Raw genomic sequence first — 24,155 nt, forward strand, 5'->3', positions numbered from 1 at the left:
AACAAAAATGCTAAGAAATTAAACCTGAACCTTTCCCGTCTTCTGCTTTTCTAATTTCCAATGTATTTTTATTTCACATTTTCACCTCGATTTTATGTGAAGTTAAGTCTGTTGCCTTCTTCTTTTTTTGTTACATGAAGTCCCCTAATTCTTCTAGTCCTAATTTTGTATATTGTACCCCATTTCAATTGTATTTTGTCATAATCTTCTAAGAATGTAGGCTATGTTTTCAATAGCTCAATAAAAAAACATGATTTCCCCATAATTCTGCTTATTTGCACTGTGGAAATTAATCATGTCTGTGATTCTTAGGAAAGTACAAACGAACGAAGCATTTTTTGGTCAGATTAATTTTTTTGTATGTCAGATCCCAAGATTCTTTCATCGTTATGAAAGTTTTACTTCCGGGTCAGTTGGGCTGAAAGGAAAGATGGAATGCACACACTCGTGGGAGAGGTTGATAGAATTCTATTTTGAGATCGGTCTCAGGTACGAAGGCATTCATCAGTCGGCAGACACGCTACTCACATAAGTCAGAGACATTTGAACAGAATTATTTGCGCAAAGGGACTGTCGGACTTAGTGTACCCTATTAGTACCCAGCAGTACTTTGGACAGCTGCACGGGTACCGTCGGATGTAACACGGACTGCAGGTGAGGAAACAGGGTGCGCTCCTTGTTGAAGAGCTGCATCCCAGAGGATTGTCGCGGAGGCAGGAGAGACGTCTGAGACGAAGAAACTTCTGCGCTTCATCTGTATGATAAACACAAGCCATGTGGCATGTGTCAGTAGGTTGCTGATGATCGAGGAAGATAATCACACTTAAGGAAGTCATGGTTGTATGTTTTTTAAGAAAAAAATGTCCTTTAAGTGTTGGAACATGCATCAAATACTGCACATATATAATCCATATCACCCAGATTGTCTCAGCAGTTTTTTTGCAGAGAGAAGATCCAAGATGTGTAATATTCGAAGTACAAAGGGAAGGTATCTTTATCATCACATCATGTTGTACGCTCACAATTTTGTATGATCTCAAGTGAGGTGTGCACACAGTTCATAATGCGCCTCTGTAAGGAGAAATGTTCAAAACTATGGAATTAAATATTCCAAAACATAAAATAAACTTGCATTAAACTTTGGACATATTGTTTCTGCTTCCATGTTTCCCTGTTTTCTGCCCGCTTCTGACTTCATAATGGGGCAAAATGCTCAGAGCTGGACTGGGTGATGTGATGGTCCAGGTGAGCAAAATGATAAAAATTCTCTAGAATCTTTCTCTCTCTCTAACCTGCTCTTTCCTGCTTTTTGGGATGCACTTTGGTTTGGCCCCTGATCAAACTAATACTTAGTGCCTGCACCAACTTCTGTTGTTCCTCTTTGTTTTCATAACTCATGATATATCAGCTATAATATAAACACAATAGTTTCAGCTTTTCAATTATAACAACCTGTCATGTTTGTTCTCTGTAATGTATGATGTTTGTTCCTCTCTCTCTCTCTCTCTCTCTCTCTCCTTCATCCTCTCTCTCCTGTCTCCCTCTTCTTCTCCTCCTCCGCCCGGCTGACTGTCAGCAGGAAGGCTCTCCTTATGAGCTGGGTCCTGTTCAAGGTTTCTTCCTGTTAAAAGGGAGTTTTTCTTGCCACTGTTGCACTTAAGGGGGTTCAGGCTCTGGGTCTCTGTATAGCGCTTTGAGACCATTCTGATTTCTGCACTATATAAATACGATTGAATTGAATTTTGTATCCAGCAGGTATACAGTATGGTATTGATATGAGGTTGTGTGAGACCGAAATTTTCTGTTCATTCTGAACCTGATGTGGGGACAGAGAGAGAGAGGCTATTTACTAAGAATTCTTATCATGCCACATTTACTTCATAAAACTAAAGCAAATGAGTTTTTATAGGTGAAATTGAAAATGGTTACGCTTCCACTGAAACTAGTAACTTAACACAATTAAACCACAGCTAATTAAAAATGAATCCACCTGCACCAAAGGTCATAACAATAATACATGTGATAATATGATGACTTTAATAAAGAACATGACGTATAATGCATGTGTTTATTAGAAAACAATTTACATGTTTATGTTAAGCAGTTCCACTGTATCTGCAGGTCAAATAAAGGTCAGCAAGCAACAGCACACTCAGATAGCTTGGAGCATGTTGAGGGTCTGGCTAAGAGAGGATGGTAACGCTCCACCATCATCTACTGAACCCATCTTTGCTTCACAAGCCATGAACTATGACTGATGTCATTTGGTGCCATCAGTGACAGCTTAGTTTGGCGTAGAGTATGGTCCTGCTGAATGGAAAAAGCAACTTAAATGGAGATAAATCCTTGACAAACAGATGTGAGCCAGATGTTATTGCCACAGAGACCCCCAAGATGGATTTAACAGTCTACCAACTGCATGATCTGGATGTACATGTGTATAATCAAAGGAGAAACAGCACATGCAGCCTGTTGTTCCATCAAGGAAGATTAAGCTGGTGTTTTATCACATCGACCACATAAATGCATCTAAATATGAACTGTAGGCTCATATCTACTGCATCACATCATGTGTCGCATTTATCCTGAGGGAAATCTGTCAGCTGTGAGCTTACACTTACAAAATGGGCCTGCATGCCACAAGCATCATGCTACAGCGTGAATAAAGAGCTTTTTGACCATTACAAGCAAGTGAATGGAGCCAGTGCAGCTTTATTGGAGGCCACTGCAGGTTTGATCTGGCCTTTTTCCAAAAGGGAAGTAACTAACTGGATTACAGCTACATATTAAAAATGGATGCATTCAACAAAAGTAACAAATAAAACAGAAGTCAATATTTAAATAAGCATTATTTATTGCTTCAGATAGTTGCATGTATAGAAGAGCATGAAAATTCCATGTAAATGTAATAACATAGTACAACTTGTTAAATAATGGCAAGTCCTCCTGTCATAAAGTCACATGAACATAACTAGGCTGCAAAACGACCTCTGCTGAAGTGAGTATACTGCAGCTGTTTGTATGTCAATAGATTGCAGTTGTATTTTAAAGGTGAACTATGTAGTCAAAATTAATAGTTTCCAACTTTTCACCCACCCCACTGCTGCACTGCCACCACCAGTGTGTATCCTTCCCTTTAACATTGATTATAGTCTACAGCAAACTGTTAGTGCATGTTACAAATCACAGATTTGTTCATTATCCCAATATTTCTTACCGTCTTATTACACCAAAACCCGTTGTAAAAGGGTATTCTCGCTAGAATAACAACAATGCTTATGCAGCCCTTTTGCCCAGCCAGAGTAAGGCCAAACTATCCAGATCAGGTGAAGGTAGGCGAGGAAAAGGGAGGGATGGCAGTGACTACAAAAAGCCCAGAGCTCACACTCTGGACAAGAAACCTGTGGCCAAAAAAGGAGAAATGACTAAAAAGGATTTAAAATAAAGGGAAATATTAGCACTACTTTCTAGTACTTACTAGTCGCATTCTAGATGTATTTTCTATTATTTTGATCAGTTTTTCTTTTTATGGCTGCAGACTGTGGTTTCTCATCCAGAACAAGAGCTGTGGGCGATACACGTGATTTGCCAAATGATTCTGCCGTGGTAGCTTTCACAGCATAGACCGATCCATATTCTGTTGCTGCTTCTCCTTCACCTTCTCTGTTTTTTTTTAATCTTTTTGGCCTGAGAGCTAACAACATAGACTAGACAGTACGATACTATCTAGAGTATCTAGTGAGATTACACAGTGGATCAGGGGGCTGATTTAGCATGCACATTTCAGGGCCATGGGTCATTTGTGCTTTTTTATGTTTAAACTTTTATTAACTATATTTTCTACATATTTCACCTTTAAACATGGTTTGACCATTAAATCAATAGCATTTTTGTATATATGCTGATTTTTCTGCCAAATTTGATTTGACATATCTGTGAGGCTGTTTAGCTTAGCTTAGCATAGCATAATATAAAGACTATAAAGAGAAAACCAGCTAGCTGGGCAATGGGCAAAGTTGTTTTTTTAAGTATGCCTCTGCATCTCTGAAGTCCACAAATAAATGTCTAATGCAAACTAAATCCCGGTTTGACTTATTGCTGAACTGCTGAACTAATTGCTCAAAGTGTAAAGTCAACACAAACCGTTGACTGCAACGAGTAGTTATTGTATCCAAAAGACAAAATAACAAGTGTGCCAACATGTTTCAGTGCATGTCTGGTTAAATGAGCACATGAGTCTTGTGTTTGTTTTAACAACAAAATGATGCAAACTGTACTTCCTATGCATCTGGATGCAGGGCAAATCCTGTATATCAGATTCACTGTGACTGTGTCTCTAGTCTTTATGCTAAGCATATTCACTTGCCAATCTTTTCATAAAATTTGGGATGAAACATTTCTAAAATGTCAGAAGTATTCCTTGTAAGGTATCACTATGCTATTAAAAGTCCATCCATGTACAGTTTTGCTGAAAAGTATGGAACACTATGTAATATTTAATGTAACCCTCAATGACCTAAGTCAGCTTAACTACATGAAAATAACTATGGTCAAAGCTAAATATCAAGAACATTTGCAAGTTATCATCAACGCATATAGAAACTCATCTTAAAACAAACTCGTTTTAAAAAAGCATTATCTATTCAGTCAAAACTGCTAAAGCTAAAGCTACCTGGCTCATGTCTCACTATCCATTCGTTGAAGCACTAGCATAGACTAGAGTAACGCTGTTGCTATATATACATAACATAGAAACTAACCTTACTAACGCACTGGTGCATTTCTGAAAGCGAGCATATATAATGTACATGTTTCATAAACTACTTCCATACTTACATACATACATGATTCTCAACATGGTGGAACAGAAGCTGCCACAATCACTTTAGCTTCAGTCTATCTGCGTTTAAGCTCTACATAACTGCAAACACAAAAAGGCATACACATAATGCAAACTGGCCATTCAAATTTCAGAAAAGTAGCAAAAATGAACAAAAACGTATACAACTGGCTTCTGAAAAAAATTATTGCAGGAGATTTCAGTGCATTCATAATGAGTTATTACACTCTGAAGGCAGCACATTTAGCATGGCTATTCATCTGCTTTTAACAAGGAAGCAAAGTTCCATGTGCCTGGGCCCAGCTCTACATTCCTGGACCTCCAGCCCATTTAAACAATGTGCGAGTTACAAAGATAAAAGCCGGTTTGGAGTAAGAACATAGTAGAAATATTGTTTGCATAGCATCATTCCTTGCAGTACTGTTCCATCATCTACTGTGGACACAAGGAGAAAATGCAAATGCCAATGCAAATATTCTCAAAGATCATATTTTGGCAACGGTAACTGAAAAGACGATTGTTACTCACACATGTACAAACTCAAGGCAAACACTGCAATGTTTTCCTGAAGCAACACACACATGCAGCAAAAAAAAAACACATCTATGATACAAAGACTAAGTGCTTGGCATTGTTTTTGATAGCGATCCAAATCCTGAAGGAAAATGAAGAAAACTCATCACAGAACTTACACAGCTTCTTTGATCCCTGGCTCCCTATTGAGATACGTAGCCCAGTAGACTAAGTTGAAGGTCCCAAACAGCACAGGGAACACTATCCTGGACATCTTGTCGATCTTGCTCACACTATTGTACGTCTTTTTGGGGTCTGGAGCCTTGATTTCAGATGGCTTGAGCTGAACAGTAGTACTGTTTGAAATGGTTGAGATGGATGCATCCTTTGTGAGGTTGGTTGTGTAATTCACGCCAGCTGAGCAGGTGTTGTTTGGCTTCTTTGACAAAGCTAAAGGGTCTTTTTTCTGTGGTGAGAAGGAAGCGTGTAAGAGCAGGTACAAGAAAAAATGTGATCATTGCATAATAATACAGGTAGTTAAGAGGGTGCACATTCAGACAAAACCCCAACAATACATGATGGCTGGTGAATGATGTCCCTGGTAAAGTGGCACTGAGACTCGTTTAAATTTATAAAAGTTTATAATTTTGAAACGCACATGCAAAAATGGCTCCATAGTGCCCCCAACGTGTAGCCCCTCTGGCCGGTGTGATCTAGGTTCATGAAAATTGGTACACATGTCACCCCAAGACACCCAAAAAAGTCTCTTGGACCCACCTACTGGCTACATAAAATGTTGTGTTATCATATGTTTTTCTGTCTGCCCCTCTGACCAGATTGGTACACAAGTGTATCACCCCAAGACGCACAAAAAACTCTTGGAGTCGGGCCAATTCTGTTCACACCTTGGAAATACTATTCAGAACCACACTGATGACACCCAGCTACATTCATGTATACAGCAAGAAGACAAATATTAGTTTGATTCTATGTTTTGCTCACAAATTCTTAAGGAACAAATTAGCTGATAATATTGTGATGATAACTGTGATGAACCTCACAGCAATCTTTGAATAGCATATGTCCTCTAACCTGCACCTCAAAAAGTCTTTGCTAAGATCAGGAGCATAGTTCTCTTTACAGGCTCCCTGTAAAATCCAGAAAAAAAACTTTATACTCCATCATACCTGCAGGGCCCAATGGTACTGAATATTCCCAATAAAACACTCCACTCAACAGTAGTAGAAGGAGGCCATGGAACCAGCTCTGAATATGGGTTTGGGAGACAGACCCCCTACCTTTACATTAAGCTCAAACATTCCTGTTTGTAAAGCCCACAGTTAGCCTGAGCCATGGGCAGTAGCTTGATAGGGCCTATTCTAACAGTTGTAGTTATGGTAGGTATGGCTAAGCATATGCGATTGTCTTACATATGCTGCAATAGGCCTACACTGCTGAAAGACACAAACTGTGTCGTTTTCTCCTCTCCTTTATAAGTCTGTCCTGCTCAAGGTTCCAGTCAAAGGGGAGTTTTTCTTTGTTATATGCAGCAGAAAACGTATTAATCTATGAAATGAGGATCAGGTTATGATCCTTGCTTGGATTTAGAAGAGCAGCCTTCTAGTACAGTGCAGGTTAACCAACAAATGTGTTGCCAGGTTTCTATGTTCACAATGAGGAAACATACCTTAGGCTGTTGAGCCTCCATCGCCTTTTTTCCATCCCATGCCCAGCTCCTTTTGGTAAAATAATTAACTGTCGCAAATTCAATGAGGGCAGAGAAGACAAAGGCATAGCACACTGCGATGAACCAGTCCATGGCAGTAGCATAAGCCACTTTAGGGAGCGAGTTTCGGGCACTGATGCTAAGAGTGGTCATGGTAAGCACTGTGGTCACACCTGGTGATGGAGAAATCTGGGTCAGTCTTACTCACCACACTTGCTATTGTTTTTTTTTTTATTCCAGCAGATTAAGTCATAGAAAAAAGCAGGCCACATATTAAAGCATTATAGACAGATTGGGCAGTGGCAGAGAAATGTTCATGCACACTAATCAGACCCCGGGTTGAAACCCTGCAGTCTATGGTAATCATAATTTAATAGATCTGTATATTTCTAACTCACCAAAAACAGTGCGTGCTGGCACAGACTCACGGTTGAGCCAAAAGGAAACCTGCGACAGGATTACAGTCATGAAGCAAGGCATGTAGGTCTGGATGACAAAGTAGCCAATCTTTCTCTTCAGGTAGAAGTGAGCCATCATCACTGTGTATTGACCTGTAGACACAGCAGAACACATGAGCTTAATGTTTTCATTTTCATGCTGCTCTTTAATGTGTGGTCATATCCGTATGACAGATTACTTACTGGAAATAAACACATGTCTAAACAAAAAGGTCATAAATGACCCTGGAAATAGTGTGAGGCTTCTCCTTTTGTTTATCAAATCATTGGTACATAGCACATAACAAAAGAAATCAAATGGTAATTTCTGTAATAATGACACTTATTCTTTTTGTTTTGTAATCTTAGGATCAACAAAGCGTAGATTTTTCCAGATCTATTTGTGAAAGTGAATTTTGTCTGATAGCCCTAAGGCACAAGAATAGCATGTGTGCTCTTTAATCTGTTCTAAAACTTACAGTGAATTAGTGTTGAATTATACATCACTTTTTATGCAAGATGCAGCTATTCTTTAACCAATACTTCTAACAGCTGACAGTAGAAAGTAAATTCAGAACCCTGATAATGTCTCTCTGTTTTCACTTCTCCTCTATGATCACTGTAAATCAACGTTTACAGGCATGTACTTCATGTGGACTATTTACCAAACTTGCTGAGAGTTGCCTTTGAATGTGTAATTTGATTAAAAAGAGCAGTATTGAAACTCAGAATGGGGAGGACAGAACAACACCCGCTTATGCTCGTGTCGATGCTGATACAGGAAGCCCAGCTTCCTCGTCCTTTGTTTTAAAGTTTCTCAAGTTGAAAGAGTTGGTTTATCATTGAGACATTTTTTTAAGAAGGTCTACCTTTAATAATGGGTTTTGGTCCGTGTTGTTTTATTTCTTCTGGGAGCAGGTGTTGTGTTGTTCCCTCATGTTGTATTTGTGATGAAGTGCTCTACAAATAAACTTAAATGTGTGAGCTGAATTACTGAAAAACCAGGTTGGTGAGGAAATCATCATATCCTGTTAACCAACTGAAGATTGCATTTGAAGGATTTTTTTTTTCTCAAATACCCTGTCGAGCCATGGAGTCTGATAAACTATAGAAAATCCACAGATGACTGCTGCTTTCTCCTGACAAAATCGGATTTTTCTGTCTCACTAATCCCTTGTCACAATCTGCATCCTGTATATCTCTCTCGCTCTCGCTCACTCTCCCTCTGTCTCTATCTCTCCCTCTTTCTATGTGCATGAGTGTGTGTGGTTGTGTGTCTGTGTGTGTATGTGTCTGCAACAGATAGTCCATCCCATTCTGTCAGGCCAGGCCACCCTTGATTGGAGACGTACATCCTTGCCTTGCCTGAGCGAGAACACTAAAACAGACCTGGATCAGCGGTGATTACAAGCAGGTGCACAGATGACTGAAACAGAGGGGGGCTGAGAGCGACCGGTGGAAAAGTTTGGATGGTTTGTGCAATGCAACGACAAGCATCATGTCCTTAATAAAGAGGGCACCTGTGTTGCTTTTGCTTCGAGGACTACTAGCCAGCAGCCCTACATTGTGGAGGCACGGCCAGGTGAACCGCACTCTGATCTGAGCGCCTGCTGGGCTTAGAAGTGGATGGAAATCTCCAAGGCGTGAAAAATGTGTTTGTGGTGGATTTTACTGTTTGGGTTCTGGAGTGCCTGCGGGGAACTGCCATTCATAGCGGAAAACAACGCAGCTATGTTGGTCAACTGGTGAGTAAAGACCAAAACCATCTGTTGAGCTTTGCCACTTCCTATTATGATCTGGATTCACTGGCGTGTGTAATGTAATGAAATTACAAGGTTTGCCTACCAGCAGTTCAATTCCTGTGTCTATATTTTCATCCTCTTTGGCTTAACCTGTGAGGTCAAAGGTCAAGTCCGCCCGGTGTTAACACTTTGCTGAGCTATTCTTGGCTCTTTAAAGAGGGTTTGTACCTCAGATTAGCAATGCTAATTAAGGTCATGCTGCCTCTGTGTGTGTTCCATCTTTAACAGCTCTAGAGTGTAGTGTGGACAGACTTACACTACTGTGTGTATTTAAATCTTCCTCATCAGTGTGAGCAATTGTGAATTTCCTCCAGCTTATCTGTAACCGTTTAGTTCTCTTACACTGTGCAGTGCAAACACCACCTTCAGCTGCCAGATAAAGGATAAAGCTATCCAACTATACTATAGGAACGCCTCCTGTGACACAAACTCCAACAAGCAGAAATGTATTAGTGCACTTCTTTACATAACAGAATTAAACAGATGACACCCCCCCCCCCCCACACACACACACACACACCCCACCCCCTCAATGTGTCTCAGCTCCAACAGCCAATCCCTTCGTTGTGACGTCACTCGGTAAAAGCACAACTGATGGGCCTGCATACAGATTAACCCTACAGACCCAGTGGCTCAGACCACGGATAAGTGTTTTTTTTTGCCCCCCCTTGCTCCACCCTCTCTTTTCTCTTGGCGGCCCTAGAGACAGCTGGCTATGTGTGGGAGGCATTCTCAAATCCTTGTGATTCATTCATTGTCTCTATCCAGCTTGATTTGAAAACATTTACTTCTCACAACATCTTTGGATGGCATACACATTAATAACACAGGGCTGTGTGTGTCTGTACCTCGGCTGGTAAAGATGTCCTCTGTCCCTGCTGTCTGACCTATCAGATGATACTGGTTGAGCCGGGAGCCATCTTCTGCCACCACCACGGATTTGGCTGCTCCCTGAGTCCATGAGTAGACCACCTCAGAAACAGGATATGCATCTAAAGAAACAAAACACAAAAAAGCATCACTGAAAAATGAATATTTGTGGTTCAGGAAGTACATCAGGAAGAGATGTGTTCCATTGAAAATAACAAACTGGACTTCAGGAGATCAATATCATGACAAAGCTCCTCTCTTTTACCAGATTAGTGTACAGAACACATCAAACTTGTGATGTGCTGGTTTCATTTCTTCCTCTATAAATTGCTCTTAAAATACTCCATCAGCCCTTCACCCACAGTGCATGTTCAGCATATTACTTTCATGTTCCCTGCTTTTAATGTTACTTCCTCTCAAGCAAAGATGAGTTTGATAAATGACATGTTACATGAATGCAATTATGTAAGAGTCATGTTAGTTTTCAGGTACAGGTGCTCTGGCATATTTAACATCAGAAAAGGTACCTGTGTTAAGCAGACTAATGTAGTTCCACTATTCTGTCACCCTTTAGTGCTGCAAAGGACACTAACACCCTATTTTATTTCTCGCTGCACATGCTCAGTAACCAGAAATCCAAAATGTAGCCTTAGGGTTCGTGCAAGTCATACTGAAGGTGCCACAATAAATTCATATGGATGGATTATGTGGAGGCAGATAGTGTTAGTCAGATGGAATTCTTTAGTTTCTAAGCAACTAGCAAGAAGTATGGCCTGGCTGTGATACAATACTTGACCTTTCACCCACTTTGCTTCATTACACAGAGATTACTTGGTGTCACTGTTAAGAGCAAGTGTTTGGAGCTGATGTAATCAGTTGAGTGTATAACAATGTTACTAATGGCATGATGTTATGTGTGAATGTTGGCACATAGTGACAGATTGTCTCAGTGTGAGCCACAGCTGATTGTAAGTGATGCTGCTGCCTCTTTATGCTGGTGTGTTTTAAACTCAGTCTTTCATTCACAGTTTCATTCTAGAAACAAGCACGCTCTGCAAATATGCAAAAGCAGTTTCACTCGCTCACACTGCAGCACGACCTGCACACATTGTGTACAGTAGATGATCTGTGTGTGTTTGTGTCGCTTCTCTCCCAATCATACTGCAGTGCAGCATCCAATCTGACAGCATTGCACTAATCCAGCAACTGTGGTGTTAGAAGACTTCGCTGCAATTTAGATTGACCCTGATCATCCAGTCTGTGGATTATCATCTCAAAGACACTCTATATTGTCTCAAGCAAGTCTTTGTAGAAATGTAGCTACAGCACACATTCTTACCTCACCTTGTATAACCAAACTATAAACAAACCCCATTACAAATACCTTTTACTGAGATTTAGCCTACACTTGAACAGTCCAGAGAGATTAGTGTAGATCACAGCTACACTTCGCACATTGGAGAATATAAGACACATTATGCAATAGCTAAGCTATTTGTTGCTTTAAAAGTGATGTAGGGTCACATAGATTGGCGACTTTGCTGCTGCTTTTTGGACATATTGCAAAGAAGAATGAGCTGTTTTGTTATTGATTAACTTAGATAAGAAAACCAATAAGGTCTCATTTTTAAGATACTTATGAGTCTATAGGAAATATGCACATACAGTAAAACGTCAAATTCCTTCTCAGAAAATGCCGGTCGGTCCACCTGGCACAATCAAATAGTAGAACTCAGCTGATGCACAAGTAAAGTTAATCTTGCTGCTTGCTCTAATGTCATATTTTAGACATGCGTGTGGAAATTATCTTTTATTTAAGTCTCACAATGAAAGTGAAGAAACACATTTTTAGTTTAAATCCTTACTTTACCTACTATACTTACCTATCATATCTACTCTTCGTCACTTCATTTAATAGCTAGTTGAGGCTTCTTGTCAGTGGTGGACAGTAACTAAGTGTTTGTACTTCGTTACTGTACTTAAGTAATTTTTTTATGTATTTCTACTTTACTTAAGTAAAAATAACGTGCATACTTTTAATCCATTACATTTTGCAGCTGTTACCTGTACTTTCTCCTCCACTACATTTCTACAGTGTAGTTCCTTGTTCCATGTGATGAACACAGTGCTGGACTGATGTGAGGTCAGACTCTGCATGGAGTCTGTGCTTCAGCTGTGTTTCTATAATGAGCCTCATTCTATAATGAGCCTCAGTCATGATGCTGGTGCTCTGGCTCAGTTAGCTAACTAGTTAGCTGCTGTCTGCTAACACAGGTCCATCCATTAATGTCTGATGAACATGAATCATAACATGAATCTACAGCAGGAACACTGACACAGTAAACATGCTGAATGCCGGTTTGTTATCAGCAGCCTCTCTGTTCACTTGATGCCCACAGCCTGCCTCATGACTTCTTCTTCTTCTTCTGGACTGAACATGTACATTAACTACACATGCTCCATTTTCATTTGAAATGATTTCTTTGATTATTTTAACCTGTTCAGATCCTTTGCAATGGAAATCAATAATATGTATTCGGTGTGTGAGTACTTTTACTTTTAATACTTTCAGTACATTTAAAAGTACTTAAGACTTTTACTTAAGTAGGATTGTTGATGTAGCACTTCTACTTTTACTTGAGTATATATGTTGCGGGTTATTTGTACTTTTACTTAAGCACCAAGCTTCAGTACTTCCTCCACCACTGCTTCTTGTACGTTACTAAAAATCAAACTGCAGTTATCTGTCTGAAAACTTCTCACTTCTCACATCCTTAATTCTGCATTTATGTTGTATATGTGAAAACACTGCCATTGTTTGCACATATACAACCTTCTTTATTTTTTATCTATTTTTTCAGCCACTGTTTATTTCTTAAATTTTCCAATCAGCTGGAATGACAGCTACAGAAATACAGCTAGACTCATGTCTTTGTTCTAATCTGGTTAACAACAGGCCAACAGCTCTGGAACAGCTGAGACACTGTGTGAATAAGGGGAAGCTTCCCGAGGAGGGAGGTAAGATTTGATATCTGAGGCTACCTTCTCTGTTGATTGAGTGAAGGTTTTTCCAACTTGACATAGGTGGCTTCCTCTCTGGCTAAAATGTGTACTTTGTTGTCCTCAAAGGTTGTACTTTAGAATCAAATGGACTGCTAAATCTTGTTACATACTCCACAAGAACAGATCATCAGAAGAGAAGAAACTAAGTTGGTTTCGGCCGGGACATTTCATACATTCATGAAAAACGTATGCAGAGCTCTTCATACGGCCTCCCACTGCAGCGCACACCGCGCCCACAAACAGATACATAGATACACAGAAAGGATTTGTTCCTACTATTTACTTGTTTGCCTGAATATCTGTTGACCTGAATGAGAGATGATAACGAGCAGGTAATGTTCAGAGAGACGGGCCTGTATGTGCTCATAGCATGACAATAGACTGAACAATAGGCCTGACAGTACTCTACTGTATTGTTTGACCTGTTTGGATTCTGTGCACCTGAAGAAACTTTTCCACATTTCTGCGTTCACTACACCCACTCCAATCACACAATAGTTCTCGGACATGACCAAGAAAAAAAGTTCTGCTCAGACCATGGCTGTGTCCTAAATCACTCACTAAAAATATGGCCGGATATATTAGTGCTGTCCGGATGTGTAGTGTCCATCATGATGGTCACTACAAATAACGATATGTACCATGATGCATTGCACAGACCAGCGAGCAACCTATCAACCAATCAGAAAAAAAGAATTTCCCAGTCAATCAGAAAATTGACATTGATTGAAATCTTGTTGCCGGGTAAGGTTTGAGTTTCAGCTGCAAGCATGGCATTGGCATGGCAAGGCAAGGCAAGCTTTATTTATACAGCACCATTCATACACAAGGCAATTCAGAGTGCTCTAAATGCAAGTTGTAGATGAGCAGGAGGTGGAAGAGAACCATCAGGAGAGGAACAGACCACCACTGTTCAAGGGGCCTATTTGGGGCTATATGTGTTTTTCTTTATTTATTTGTCTGTTTTTTTGAACTGATGTACAGTTCAGAGAACTTAATCCTGCATTGAACTGTGTACAAGACAGTGCTCTGGCAGTCCTACAGTTGTTACATATTTGTTAGCCAGTCAGCATAGAAAAACAGGTAAGGAATGGGCAGCTGTAGCCATGCAAGTTTCAGAGAGGTCCACCCAGAGAGGTTTTACCTCTATTGTAATAGTGCACTGCCCACCAAAGCTGCTTAAGAAGATTCAGGGCATAACTCTATAAATACATTTAGAATGACAACATATCCATGTTCTTCTTATATACACACACACACACACATATATATATATATATATATCATGAAGCTGGTGCTGCATACAATTGTCTTTGCAGGTATTAAAAAAATCATAAAGTAAGCGAATTTCAGTCACAAATACACTATGAGACTTTACACCAAGGCCTCTGTATTTAAACTTTATTGAATTAATTCAAGGAGGTTTTCGGGATCCCTGCTAAGTTAATGAACAACAGGTAACCCGGCATCAAGAACAACAGCCAAAGCAGTCTCAGTCAGGTGCTCTGATTATCCCTGACCAAAGCAGTCACCTCACGGAGTGGCGAAGGGTTGGCACATGGCAAGTGCAGCTCTGCTTCGGAGGTGGGAGAGTGTTGCAGCTTGCTGTACGTCATTAGCAGGGAAGACCTTAAATGCTAATCTTAAGCTTACATGACAGAAGCTCCCCAGATATATTTGTACTACCGAAGTGAGGCAAGCTAGCTTAGCTACCCAGATTAAAAGTCATGGGTAAGGTAGAGCACAGGCCAAAAGGCTGTTAATGGTTATCTTGTGTGTGTGTGTGTGTGTGTGTATACAACATGCCTCAAGCCATTTTTTTTCAAGAAGTTCCTTCGGGATTAATAAAGTTTTATCTTATCTTATTTGCACTGGCTGCATCGTTTTAAATATTACCATTAAAAGTAACAAAGGCAGTGAAGGATGCAAGAGAACAGCCCTGATAACAGCTTTATCAGGAGTGGTGTGTCAGAGTCAGATATGGCTATCCCTTGTACACACAACGACTTTGCACCTGTGGGACACAGGCTGTCAATTACACCAAGGTACATTCCATCCATTCCCTATGTGGATAAGGACACAGACACCGGTGCCATGTCAGAGCTACATTCTATTAGCTCATGTTTCTTTGACATTGTGTTTGGGATGCTCATGTGAAACATTCACACTCTTTTCTTTATTGCTGAGTGTATTAATGGCTTAGAGTCGTGTGTTTACTCACAACTTCCAAATTTAAGTGGACAAGCATGGGCATCCATTGGGAAATCCTCCAGCTGCATGGGGCATTCTGCTGAGATTGTCAGCCTAAAACAAGTGAGACATCAGTCAGAAACATCACTTTGAACTCCAAATGACACATCATTATTTCATTACTTTGTAGGCAATTAACAAATCATAGCTAGTGGATCTCAGATAACATTAACAGCAGAGAAGAATACATTTATTCAGTGAGACCAATAAGCAACTGGACCACCAGAGGGACCTGCGATTCCAAACTACAAGATAAGACAATCCTTTATTAGTCCCCTAAAGGAGAAATTCACAGTGTTACAGCAGCCAGGTGAGCTTGGATGCCACCTGTCTAGAAGCACAATGAAGCACACATGTTTAGTAGATACAAAATAGAAAACAAATAAGCTTAATGTGTGAGTTTAATGTGTGAATGCAAACCATTCACACTAAGGGATGCAACAGCCTTATGTAATACTGCCCTCTGCTGGTCACAGTGGTACAGTCAGAATTGCTAAAATCAGAACAGATCATTTAAATATTCAGTCATATCTGCAGCAAAACACACAAACGTTGATCTAAAGGTTTATTAAGATAGCATGCATGACTCAAGTGTAAACATCATGTAGCTTCAATAAACCTATATTTCTGGACATTTTTTGAATCAAGGGCTTTAACTTTTTAAAAATGTCTAGTACACACACTGTACAGACAAAAAAAAAAACGTACGTGAACACCCGCTGACCATATGTGTTTGCTGGCCTTTTTCAGTTCCCCTGGTCAGGCATCACAGGACCTTACTGTCAGGACAGGCCAGTTCAAAATTAGAAGGTCATTTCTTTGAGCTTTTTTGTGCCATGTTGAAAAAGGAAGCTAAACACTGTATTATTATTAGATGCTCTAGAAACAGGAGCATTTTCAGGACTTTTTCAGCTGGTTTGTTCACAAAATGTCAAAATATATCAGATATCTGATCAATCAATTATGCAAACAGATCAGCTGCACATCTTCTACACTGCAGTATAACCTGTCAACTAAACCAACTAATGAGACACTAAAGTTGCATATGGTGTATCTAATACACTATGCTACTACAGGAAATTCAGTATATCAAAGAGCATCTGCTATCAGCTGTTTTAGTAAAACTGTTTGAGCAAAGGTGGGAAAGACAATATATGTTCACTATGCTGAGTGCCTGTATATTGCAGGCGCAATAGTGACATTTCCCAGCTTAGGATGAATAAAGCACGTCTATTCTATTCTATTCTATTTTACTCTATTCTATAGATGTATATACACACCTTACCTTACCTTAGAGTATTTCACTGATATTCTCTGTTTTCAGTAAGCAAATTGTTATCTGAATGTACTTGGAATTTAGACTTTTGGTCCAATAAAAATTTGTTTTTATTCTTTGTTGGAAATTATAAGTTTCACTCATTGTAACACCTCTGTATTTATTCTGTCTTTGTTCTATGATTGTGGTGCTGGTAGTTGCCATGATAGCAGCACAGTGTTTATTAGAGCTGAATTCCACACATTATAAATGTGCCCAACTACCAGCTGCTTCACAGGCTCCCGGGGTGTTATTCTTGCTTTGCATTGCTCTGACATGTTTCTGAGCATGACTAATGTCCAAAAGGGGACTTAAGAGCAAATGGGCAGCTCTGACTAGTCACATACATGTAGTACTGGTTCCTTAATTAATCATAATGACCCAAACTAGCAGGTGCTTTACAAAAAGGACAACTGCCTCCATACAGGTTGTTTCTCACAGGTACATGCTGTGTTTTAGGTGAACAGGAAATTATTGTGATCCAAATATTGTTCTGCAAAGCAATGTACTGCCTAGATCCAAACACGTGTTTTCTCTGAGAGGCACTACTTGTTCTCTGTAGGAGGGGAAAGTGATGCATGCATAAAATGTTTCTGTAACAACCTTGTTCCCAGAACGCACACTAATGGGCCATTGCAAAGCTATTACTGGTGGCTGGCTGGTAGCACAGACAAATGCACTGCAGATTTGCAGTCATTTTAAAGTAAGTGGATCAATAATGATTTTTGACATGCAGCCATGTCCATTTCCTCATACTTCCTCTGTTAATATTGGATTTGAATGATTTATTGTTCTGATGAACTGATGACAGCACTGAGATGAAAGTGGATGTAACTGAGATGTTTCTATCTGGGATGTATCTCTGTCAGGAGTGTGGACTAATGTATTACACACCCATAAGCCTTTCTGAGCAATGACAATGTGAGGATTAACAAGAAATGTAGCTTTTATGGTAACAGAAACAAGATGTAGTTTACATTCTTTAAAATGACTGTAAAGTGACGACTCTGGGCACTGACAGAGTGTAGCAGCAGTAAGCTGAGTATGTGCTGTTTTACTGCCGATGTGGTGACAGCAGAGGATCCCAGCCTGAGCTAGACACAGAGCACCAGGTCAAAGCAAATATTTCAAGTTCCCCTGACCTGCAGTGTATAGTATGAGCACAACATGATGACGCATCAATGCACCACGTAGACATGTACTATGAGCGTGTGGGCTGTATTAGAGCAGCAGGGGTCTTAAAAACATTACCAAAGAAATATAGCAGCCTGATGGAGCTTTTAGTCATCTTTTCTAATTGGATTACACAACATTTCTAAACAGCGGCTCCTATGAGTCAGTGTTATCCATAGTAAAAGAACTGTTGATACTGCTGCAGTCCAAAGCAGAATGAAAGGTCTGACCTCATGGTGTAGAGAAGAGTCCCATCATCTTTTAGCCGCAGCAGCTTGTTAGGTGTTGTCATGTTGTGTGCGATAGACTTTTTCCCATTAAGGAAGAAAGTGTCAGGTGTCCAGATATTACTGGCCAGAAGATTATTCAGGGGAAGCATCTCCATTGGGCCTTTGAAGCAAAGTCGTTCATCTTTCCAGCTCTGACGAAAAAAGACGTCGATGGTGTATTCCTGCAGGAAAACAATTCAGTTCCATAAATATAAAGAAAATATGTCATGCATATATACAATGGGAGACAAAGTCTCTCATTTTACAACTCCAAAAGAGTTGTAATATTAAAATACTTAAAATGTAAATGAATGAATGGATCAATAGTAATAACAGTCTCTTACCATTTCAGTGTCAGAGACTGGACCAAAGCTTGTGACAAAGATATTGGTTTTAATCTCTGTCACTTTCTCTGTAAAAAGGATAGAATATTGTTAAGCTGTAGGACACAAAAGTTCACACATGATTGCAGGACATTTGTTTTTCATATGGGACGGCCCTGACTGCATGCCGATGTATCCCTAAACAAGGCTCTCTTAATAGAGTTAATATCATTTTTTTAAATAGATTTTTAAATTTCATTAAGTCAATTAAAAGTAGTAGTACACCTAATACGCAGCAGCAGAGCCCCTGTTATTGAGAAGGATTCTCCAGGTTGCTGTCGGTAAAATTGCAGTAAAACCTCAGCTGCAAAAGAGCGAGGGGAAAGATTTTTTTTAGTGGATCAGTGGTACTTTCACATGTTTAGTCACATAAGTCACATAAAAATCATTGTCTTCGGTGCAACAAAGATCTTGTTTACAGCAGATGCTGGCTATCTGGAACAGGCACTGTGGTGATGGGGCCTCCTCCGTCGCTGGCCCCAGACTTTGGAACACACTGCCCCCCGACATGCAGACTATCATGGACCTGAATCTTTTTTAATCGAGGCTCAAAACATATTTATTCAGACTGGCTTTTAACACAGGCTTTAAGCAGTGACACATACTGTATTTTATTACATTTTATTGTCTCTTATAAAATTTTATTGTCCTTAAACTGCATTAATTGTTTTATTTTAATTTAATTGGAAAGCACTTTGGTCACTTGTGTTGTTAAGGGCTATACAAATAAATGTTGATTTAATGATTGATTGATGTCTGACTTTCTGCTGATCGCTTGTCTCGTTGTGTGGTTATGTACATGACGGTGAATAGTCTTTGGAGTGACAGCTCTTACCATCAATACAATATCTTTGAAGCTAAAGTTTTTGGGCCATGTCAGCAAACTGAACAGAAAGCTTATGCAGCGGTGCACGGAGAGGACAGTGCTGATGGGGTTCAGAGTTTGAGGATGAGGAATTCTCAATCATGACGCTGTTCTACTGTCAGCGTCACTTAAATGAATAACTAGTTATTAACTGAAAACTGAGGCTGTAACATTTAAGTAGGAACATGTGGCTGCAGTCAGTAGCTTTATACATGGTAAAATGAAGAACCTCTGTTCCATGTTTGCATTCAAACACTGTTTCTGTGTGTAAAATGACCTTTGGTTTAATGTTTGAAAACATATATTATTGTGGCATCATTACGTTCTCTTTCTGCTTCTCTAAATAGAATAACATTGATGTGAATGCAGTCAGATGTAACAACCTTGACATGTTTTATTGAACGTTTTATACCGCCCTTTGTAGTAAGCAGGGGCTGACTGCTGCATTCAATCACTTAAACTGCAATTCAATGTGTAAGTAATCCAAGTATTCAGAATGCGTTACTCAGATTGAGTAATGTAACGGAATACATCGCAAATGACATTTTAAGACATGTAATCTGTATTCTGTAACTGAATACGTCTTTATACTTCTCATTTATGATGAGAAGTTTTCAGTGGCTGCAGAACAATGGACCTGCAATTTAACCAGTGATATAATGGCCTTCTCAAGGTCACACCAGAACTATGTGTGGCTTAGAGAGTGTTCACACTGCCATTAAATCATACTAGATGCAGTCCAACCAGCTCATTGTGAATATTTGTTTCAGGAAATACAGACACATTTTGTCTGGATGTTACATTTGCAGAGTGTGAAATGTGAATCTTCATGTGGGACATGTGGGATCATTCTTCTTTCAACAAAGCGCAGAGCCGTTTGCAATTGTGAATTAAACGAGAATTCCCCAAGACATTTCCATAATGCCATAGTCAATTCTCACCTATTAGTTAGTGTGTCTACGTGTAACTCTATTCATTACCCAAGTGGTAGAGGTGTGAAGTGAACCTACCTCCCAGCCCAGGGCGAAGTCTGTTGTCATAGCCATCCAACAGTCCATCCAGTATGCGTGTGAAGATGGTAATGTTGTCCTTTAATTCTGCCTCTTTGGGAGTTTCAGTTACATCCTGGGAGAGGCTAGATGGAAGGGCATTTTAGATATAGATATAGACCATACTTTGTGGAAAAACTACATTTTTCAGTCATTAAAACAAATATTACAGAAAAGTTTTCGATTCATAATAAGCGCTTTATATTCAAAACGTACCTTTACATGTCCTTACATTACAGAAGTCAGTTCCTTACCTCAGACGGCAGGTGATGCTCACAAGCCAGACACAGAACCACAGACGTCTCATTGCAAAGTACATTCCATCGCCCATTCCTGAGGAAACACAGAACTTACTGTCATAGCCCATATTAAAAGTGTTTCCAAATTTACTACGGAAACAAAATACTATCAAATTCTGATGTGCATAGAAAGTCTGCATACCTATAGTGTGTTATTGCACCTACACGCTGTGCTGCTGTTACATACACTGACAATATTTTATATGTCTGCATATGTCCAAACCCAGCTTCCGCCTGCCGTCCTGAACACACAAAGCTGGGTGCCAAGCCTTTTCTCTCAGATCAGACAGTGTGTCCCTTCTTTGTTGGAACCCCCTCCAATACAGCCCGCCTATCACACTGCAAGAGGCTTTTTTTTTCAATTCCACTAATTAATGACTTCTGCACGCAGGCGCTCATCCAAAACACTGTCAGTTACGTTTACTTGCGCCCCCACAAAACACCCCTTCCCGCACCGCAGCTGTACTTCTGCACCGGACGCAGGCGCTCATCCAAAACACGTGAGATACCTCTAGTTGTGCTGCTGCAGTCTCGTACAAGATTCTCATACAGAAACAGCCCCTCTGCACCGCAGCTGCACTCTTTTAAACCTCTGTGTTCGTACACGCACCCTGCACCGCATCCCCTCAACGCATGCACAAACCCCTACAAGGACGGTGTGGATACCTCCAGCTGCTCCGGATATTTTCACCGCGTCTGCCCAGTGTAGGTCCTTCCCAGCAGCTGCAGCAGCAGCAGACCTCGGCTATTCTCAACTGTAGTCTATTTCTTTCTACCCCCCAATGCCCACACGTCCACTACATCTCCGTGTGCTGGCCTATGAGGGCTGCACAGCCGAGCTGCGGATGTCAAAGCTTACCACACATGATGATACGCAGTCAAACTTCTCCGTAGATGTTCCACACGCAATTGCACTATTTAACAGCCTATTTGACAGCAGAGACGCCACCACAATGACCGCATTCTGGGAAAAAGTCTGAAAAAGATGGTTAAAGAAAGTGTAATCCCTGTGTCAATGAGCTTTATTTTCCCCCACAGCGATTTAAAGGCTGGTAGCGAAAAATAAGGGCTTCCCAACACTTCTGCTGACTGATCATCCTTTTAGTTTGGTCTCCGAGGAGTCCCGCGCAGCCAGCTTAGCACAAAATTAGGTTCAGCATCCAAAGGCGACGCAAAACCGTTTTGGGTGCGAATTGAGCAAGAGAGCGTGCAGAAAGGCAGCAGAATGTGTGGCCAACTGAGCGGAGGAGAGATGCTGAGGATAGATGGAGAGACGGAGAGGGGAGGGAGTGCTGGCAGGGAGGAGAAGAGGAAGGAATTAGAGTAGGAGCAGAAACAATGGCAGAAAACACTCACAATTCATCATTTTAGTGCGAGTCAGAGCAATGAAAGCATCCACAAAGGCCTCTTGACTAAACGGGACAGGCGGATAAGTTGACACTGACTAATAGTCACTGTGTCTCTACTGTGCACATGATGAACAGTGTGTGGTTGACCATAAATGAGGGAGGGGTATGTCTGCAGTGTGGACCTTTAATTGTCACAAACTGCTAACAGAGTAGCTGTTTGCTCGTGATAGCTGAGCATTTGTCATGAAAAAAGGAGCCCTACTGCGTTCCTTCTGCACAACAAACTTACATCCTAATATGTTCATTCCACTACAGGACAGTGAGCCTGCAGTTAGTTAAAAAAATATGCTCCAACATTGGTAGCAGCAACCATGGGATATTATTGGATTATCAGAAATCATCAAAAAACTAATTTTGTACATTTTTGTGTGTCTAAAATAATAAACCTAGGTTTCATGCAGGGTTATAAGGACTCATCTAGATCCATCTTGCAAGTGTTTTGCAAACCAACCCATTGACTTTTTGGACATAAAATTTCATGTGAAACTGGTCATATTTAGTTCACGGTCACAGTAACCTTCAGCCTTTAGCCATAAAATGTTGCTGAAATGTGACATCTGACAAACCGATCACACAAGAACATGTTGCCCTGAGAATGAACATTTTCTTCTAGTTTTTGTCCCTGTTGTGGGTCTGACATAAGTAGGACACAAACCTTCAGTCCTGATTTTGTGGTTAGTGGTCCAGATTGCAGGAGGAGACAATATGTCATGCACATCCTCCAGCAGCACAAACAGAGCTCTATGCTTCATTACACTTACAAGGGCTGGTGTCAAGTCACGTTCAGTTATCTACCACATTTTACAACATTAATGCAAATAGAAGGAGTTGTTTGTGAAAGTGCAGTCTCTTCATGAATTCACACTCACAATGAAACAAAGTCAGCACTGCTGGCACAGAAAGTGATGCTATGTCTCTGTGTTTGCAGGAATGCTGTTGATGGGAACAAGAAGCTGTATGCCATCTATGACACCAGGTAAGCATCAATCAATCCCAAAACACTGCTTTCTGAAAGACTTTATAGAAAAAAGTTTTTGAAGAATTTATTCTTGAATGTGGATCAAAGCCAGAAAGAACAAAAGACCTTGCAAAGCATTGTCATGCTGGGGAATGTAATGGGTGTTTTATTCCATATTTGTTCCTCTGGTAAAATGATATGGTAAATTATGTCAATTGCAACCATTTCTTCAGTTTTTGTCCTGGCTGTGAAGATTTTTCTAAAAATAATACTAAATTAATAAATAAATATCTAAAGTAATGGATATGTAAATGACTGAAAGAACTATCAGACATATTGAGCTGCAATATCGCTGCAGTCCCAGGGCACAAAACACCCCATAAACTGAGGCTAGAGATGTCAACTGCAGCAGCTAGGTGCAATTCTAGCCGGCACCTTTTTAAGACAATTAAAAAACTTAAAAAAGAGTTTTATGTCTGAGAATAAAGTGTAAATGTTAGACATCCTGACCAAATACTCTATCAAAACCCTTTGTATTTTGGACAAGGGAACCAGAAATGCAGCACTCTGGTGGCACACAAATATATTTCAATATAAGCAAGGAAAACAAAACGAAACGAAAAAAAACAAATCGTAGACTGTCCTAAATCCTGCCCACAGTATGCAGCGCCCCAGTGTGGTGGGCTTAAGTGCGGTCCTTCTATGGGCAGGCCCCCTGGCCCCTAGCCTCTGCGCGCCACTGCATCTCAACACAAGTGAACTCGTGCTCTGTCAGGGACAACCTGTAAAAAGCTGCCTGTCAACGCGCACTGTCACGTGCAAAGTAGTCAGGTCAGCCACGCGCACACCGACACCTGACAAGCAACAGGGACTGTGACACCAAGCAGCGAGTTTAACCGCCGCGGCACCGCGGACAGCGGAGCTGTGGATGTGT

General features: G+C 40.4%; 2 protein-coding genes across 5 annotated transcripts in view; one reads left to right on the forward strand and one right to left on the reverse strand.

The window, feature by feature from the left end:
• Positions 1-2,836: 2,836 nt before the first annotated feature.
• Positions 2,837-22,268, reverse strand: gabra5 (gamma-aminobutyric acid type A receptor subunit alpha5). 4 transcript variants are annotated; one of them, XM_028403391.1, is made up of 10 exons: positions 22,211-22,268; positions 20,810-20,888; positions 20,517-20,641; positions 18,603-18,670; positions 18,220-18,440; positions 15,473-15,555; positions 10,167-10,310; positions 7,478-7,630; positions 7,041-7,252; positions 2,837-5,819 (listed from the first exon to the last, which is right to left on the reverse strand). In XM_028403391.1, exons 2-10 carry the CDS (start codon positions 20,884-20,886, stop codon positions 5,529-5,531), a joined length of 1,374 nt encoding a protein of 457 aa, XP_028259192.1. In that variant the 5' UTR covers positions 20,887-20,888; positions 22,211-22,268; the 3' UTR covers positions 2,837-5,528. The 4 variants fall into 4 exon arrangements, with proteins under 4 accessions (XP_028259192.1, XP_028259191.1, XP_028259194.1 ...); XM_028403390.1 differs by lacking the exon at positions 22,211-22,268 and adding an exon at positions 21,714-22,078; XM_028403393.1 differs by lacking the exon at positions 22,211-22,268 and adding an exon at positions 21,521-21,558.
• gabrb3 (gamma-aminobutyric acid type A receptor subunit beta3) overlaps positions 9,167-24,155 on the forward strand; it is a 34,384-nt gene continuing 19,395 nt past the window's right edge. The window contains exons 1-2 of the mRNA XM_028403387.1: positions 9,167-9,261; positions 23,192-23,239. Of these exons, the coding sequence (XP_028259188.1) occupies positions 9,167-9,261; positions 23,192-23,239 (143 nt within the window). The remainder of the gene's footprint in view (positions 9,262-23,191; positions 23,240-24,155) is intronic.

This window comes from Parambassis ranga, chromosome 4 (assembly GCF_900634625.1).
Source record: "Parambassis ranga chromosome 4, fParRan2.1, whole genome shotgun sequence".
NCBI lineage: Eukaryota > Metazoa > Chordata > Actinopteri > Ambassidae > Parambassis > Parambassis ranga.

Bases quoted from the DNA above. Each gene is read 5' to 3' on its own strand.
- gabra5 (XM_028403390.1), bottom strand. The intron at 20,642-20,809 runs GTAAGGAACTGA...CCTTCCATCTAG, and splicing joins AGCATCACCTGCCGTCTGAG to CCTCTCCCAGGATGTAACTG. The intron at 7,253-7,477 runs GTGAGTTAGAAA...CTCCATCACCAG, and splicing joins GCCAGCACGCACTGTTTTTG to GTGTGACCACAGTGCTTACC.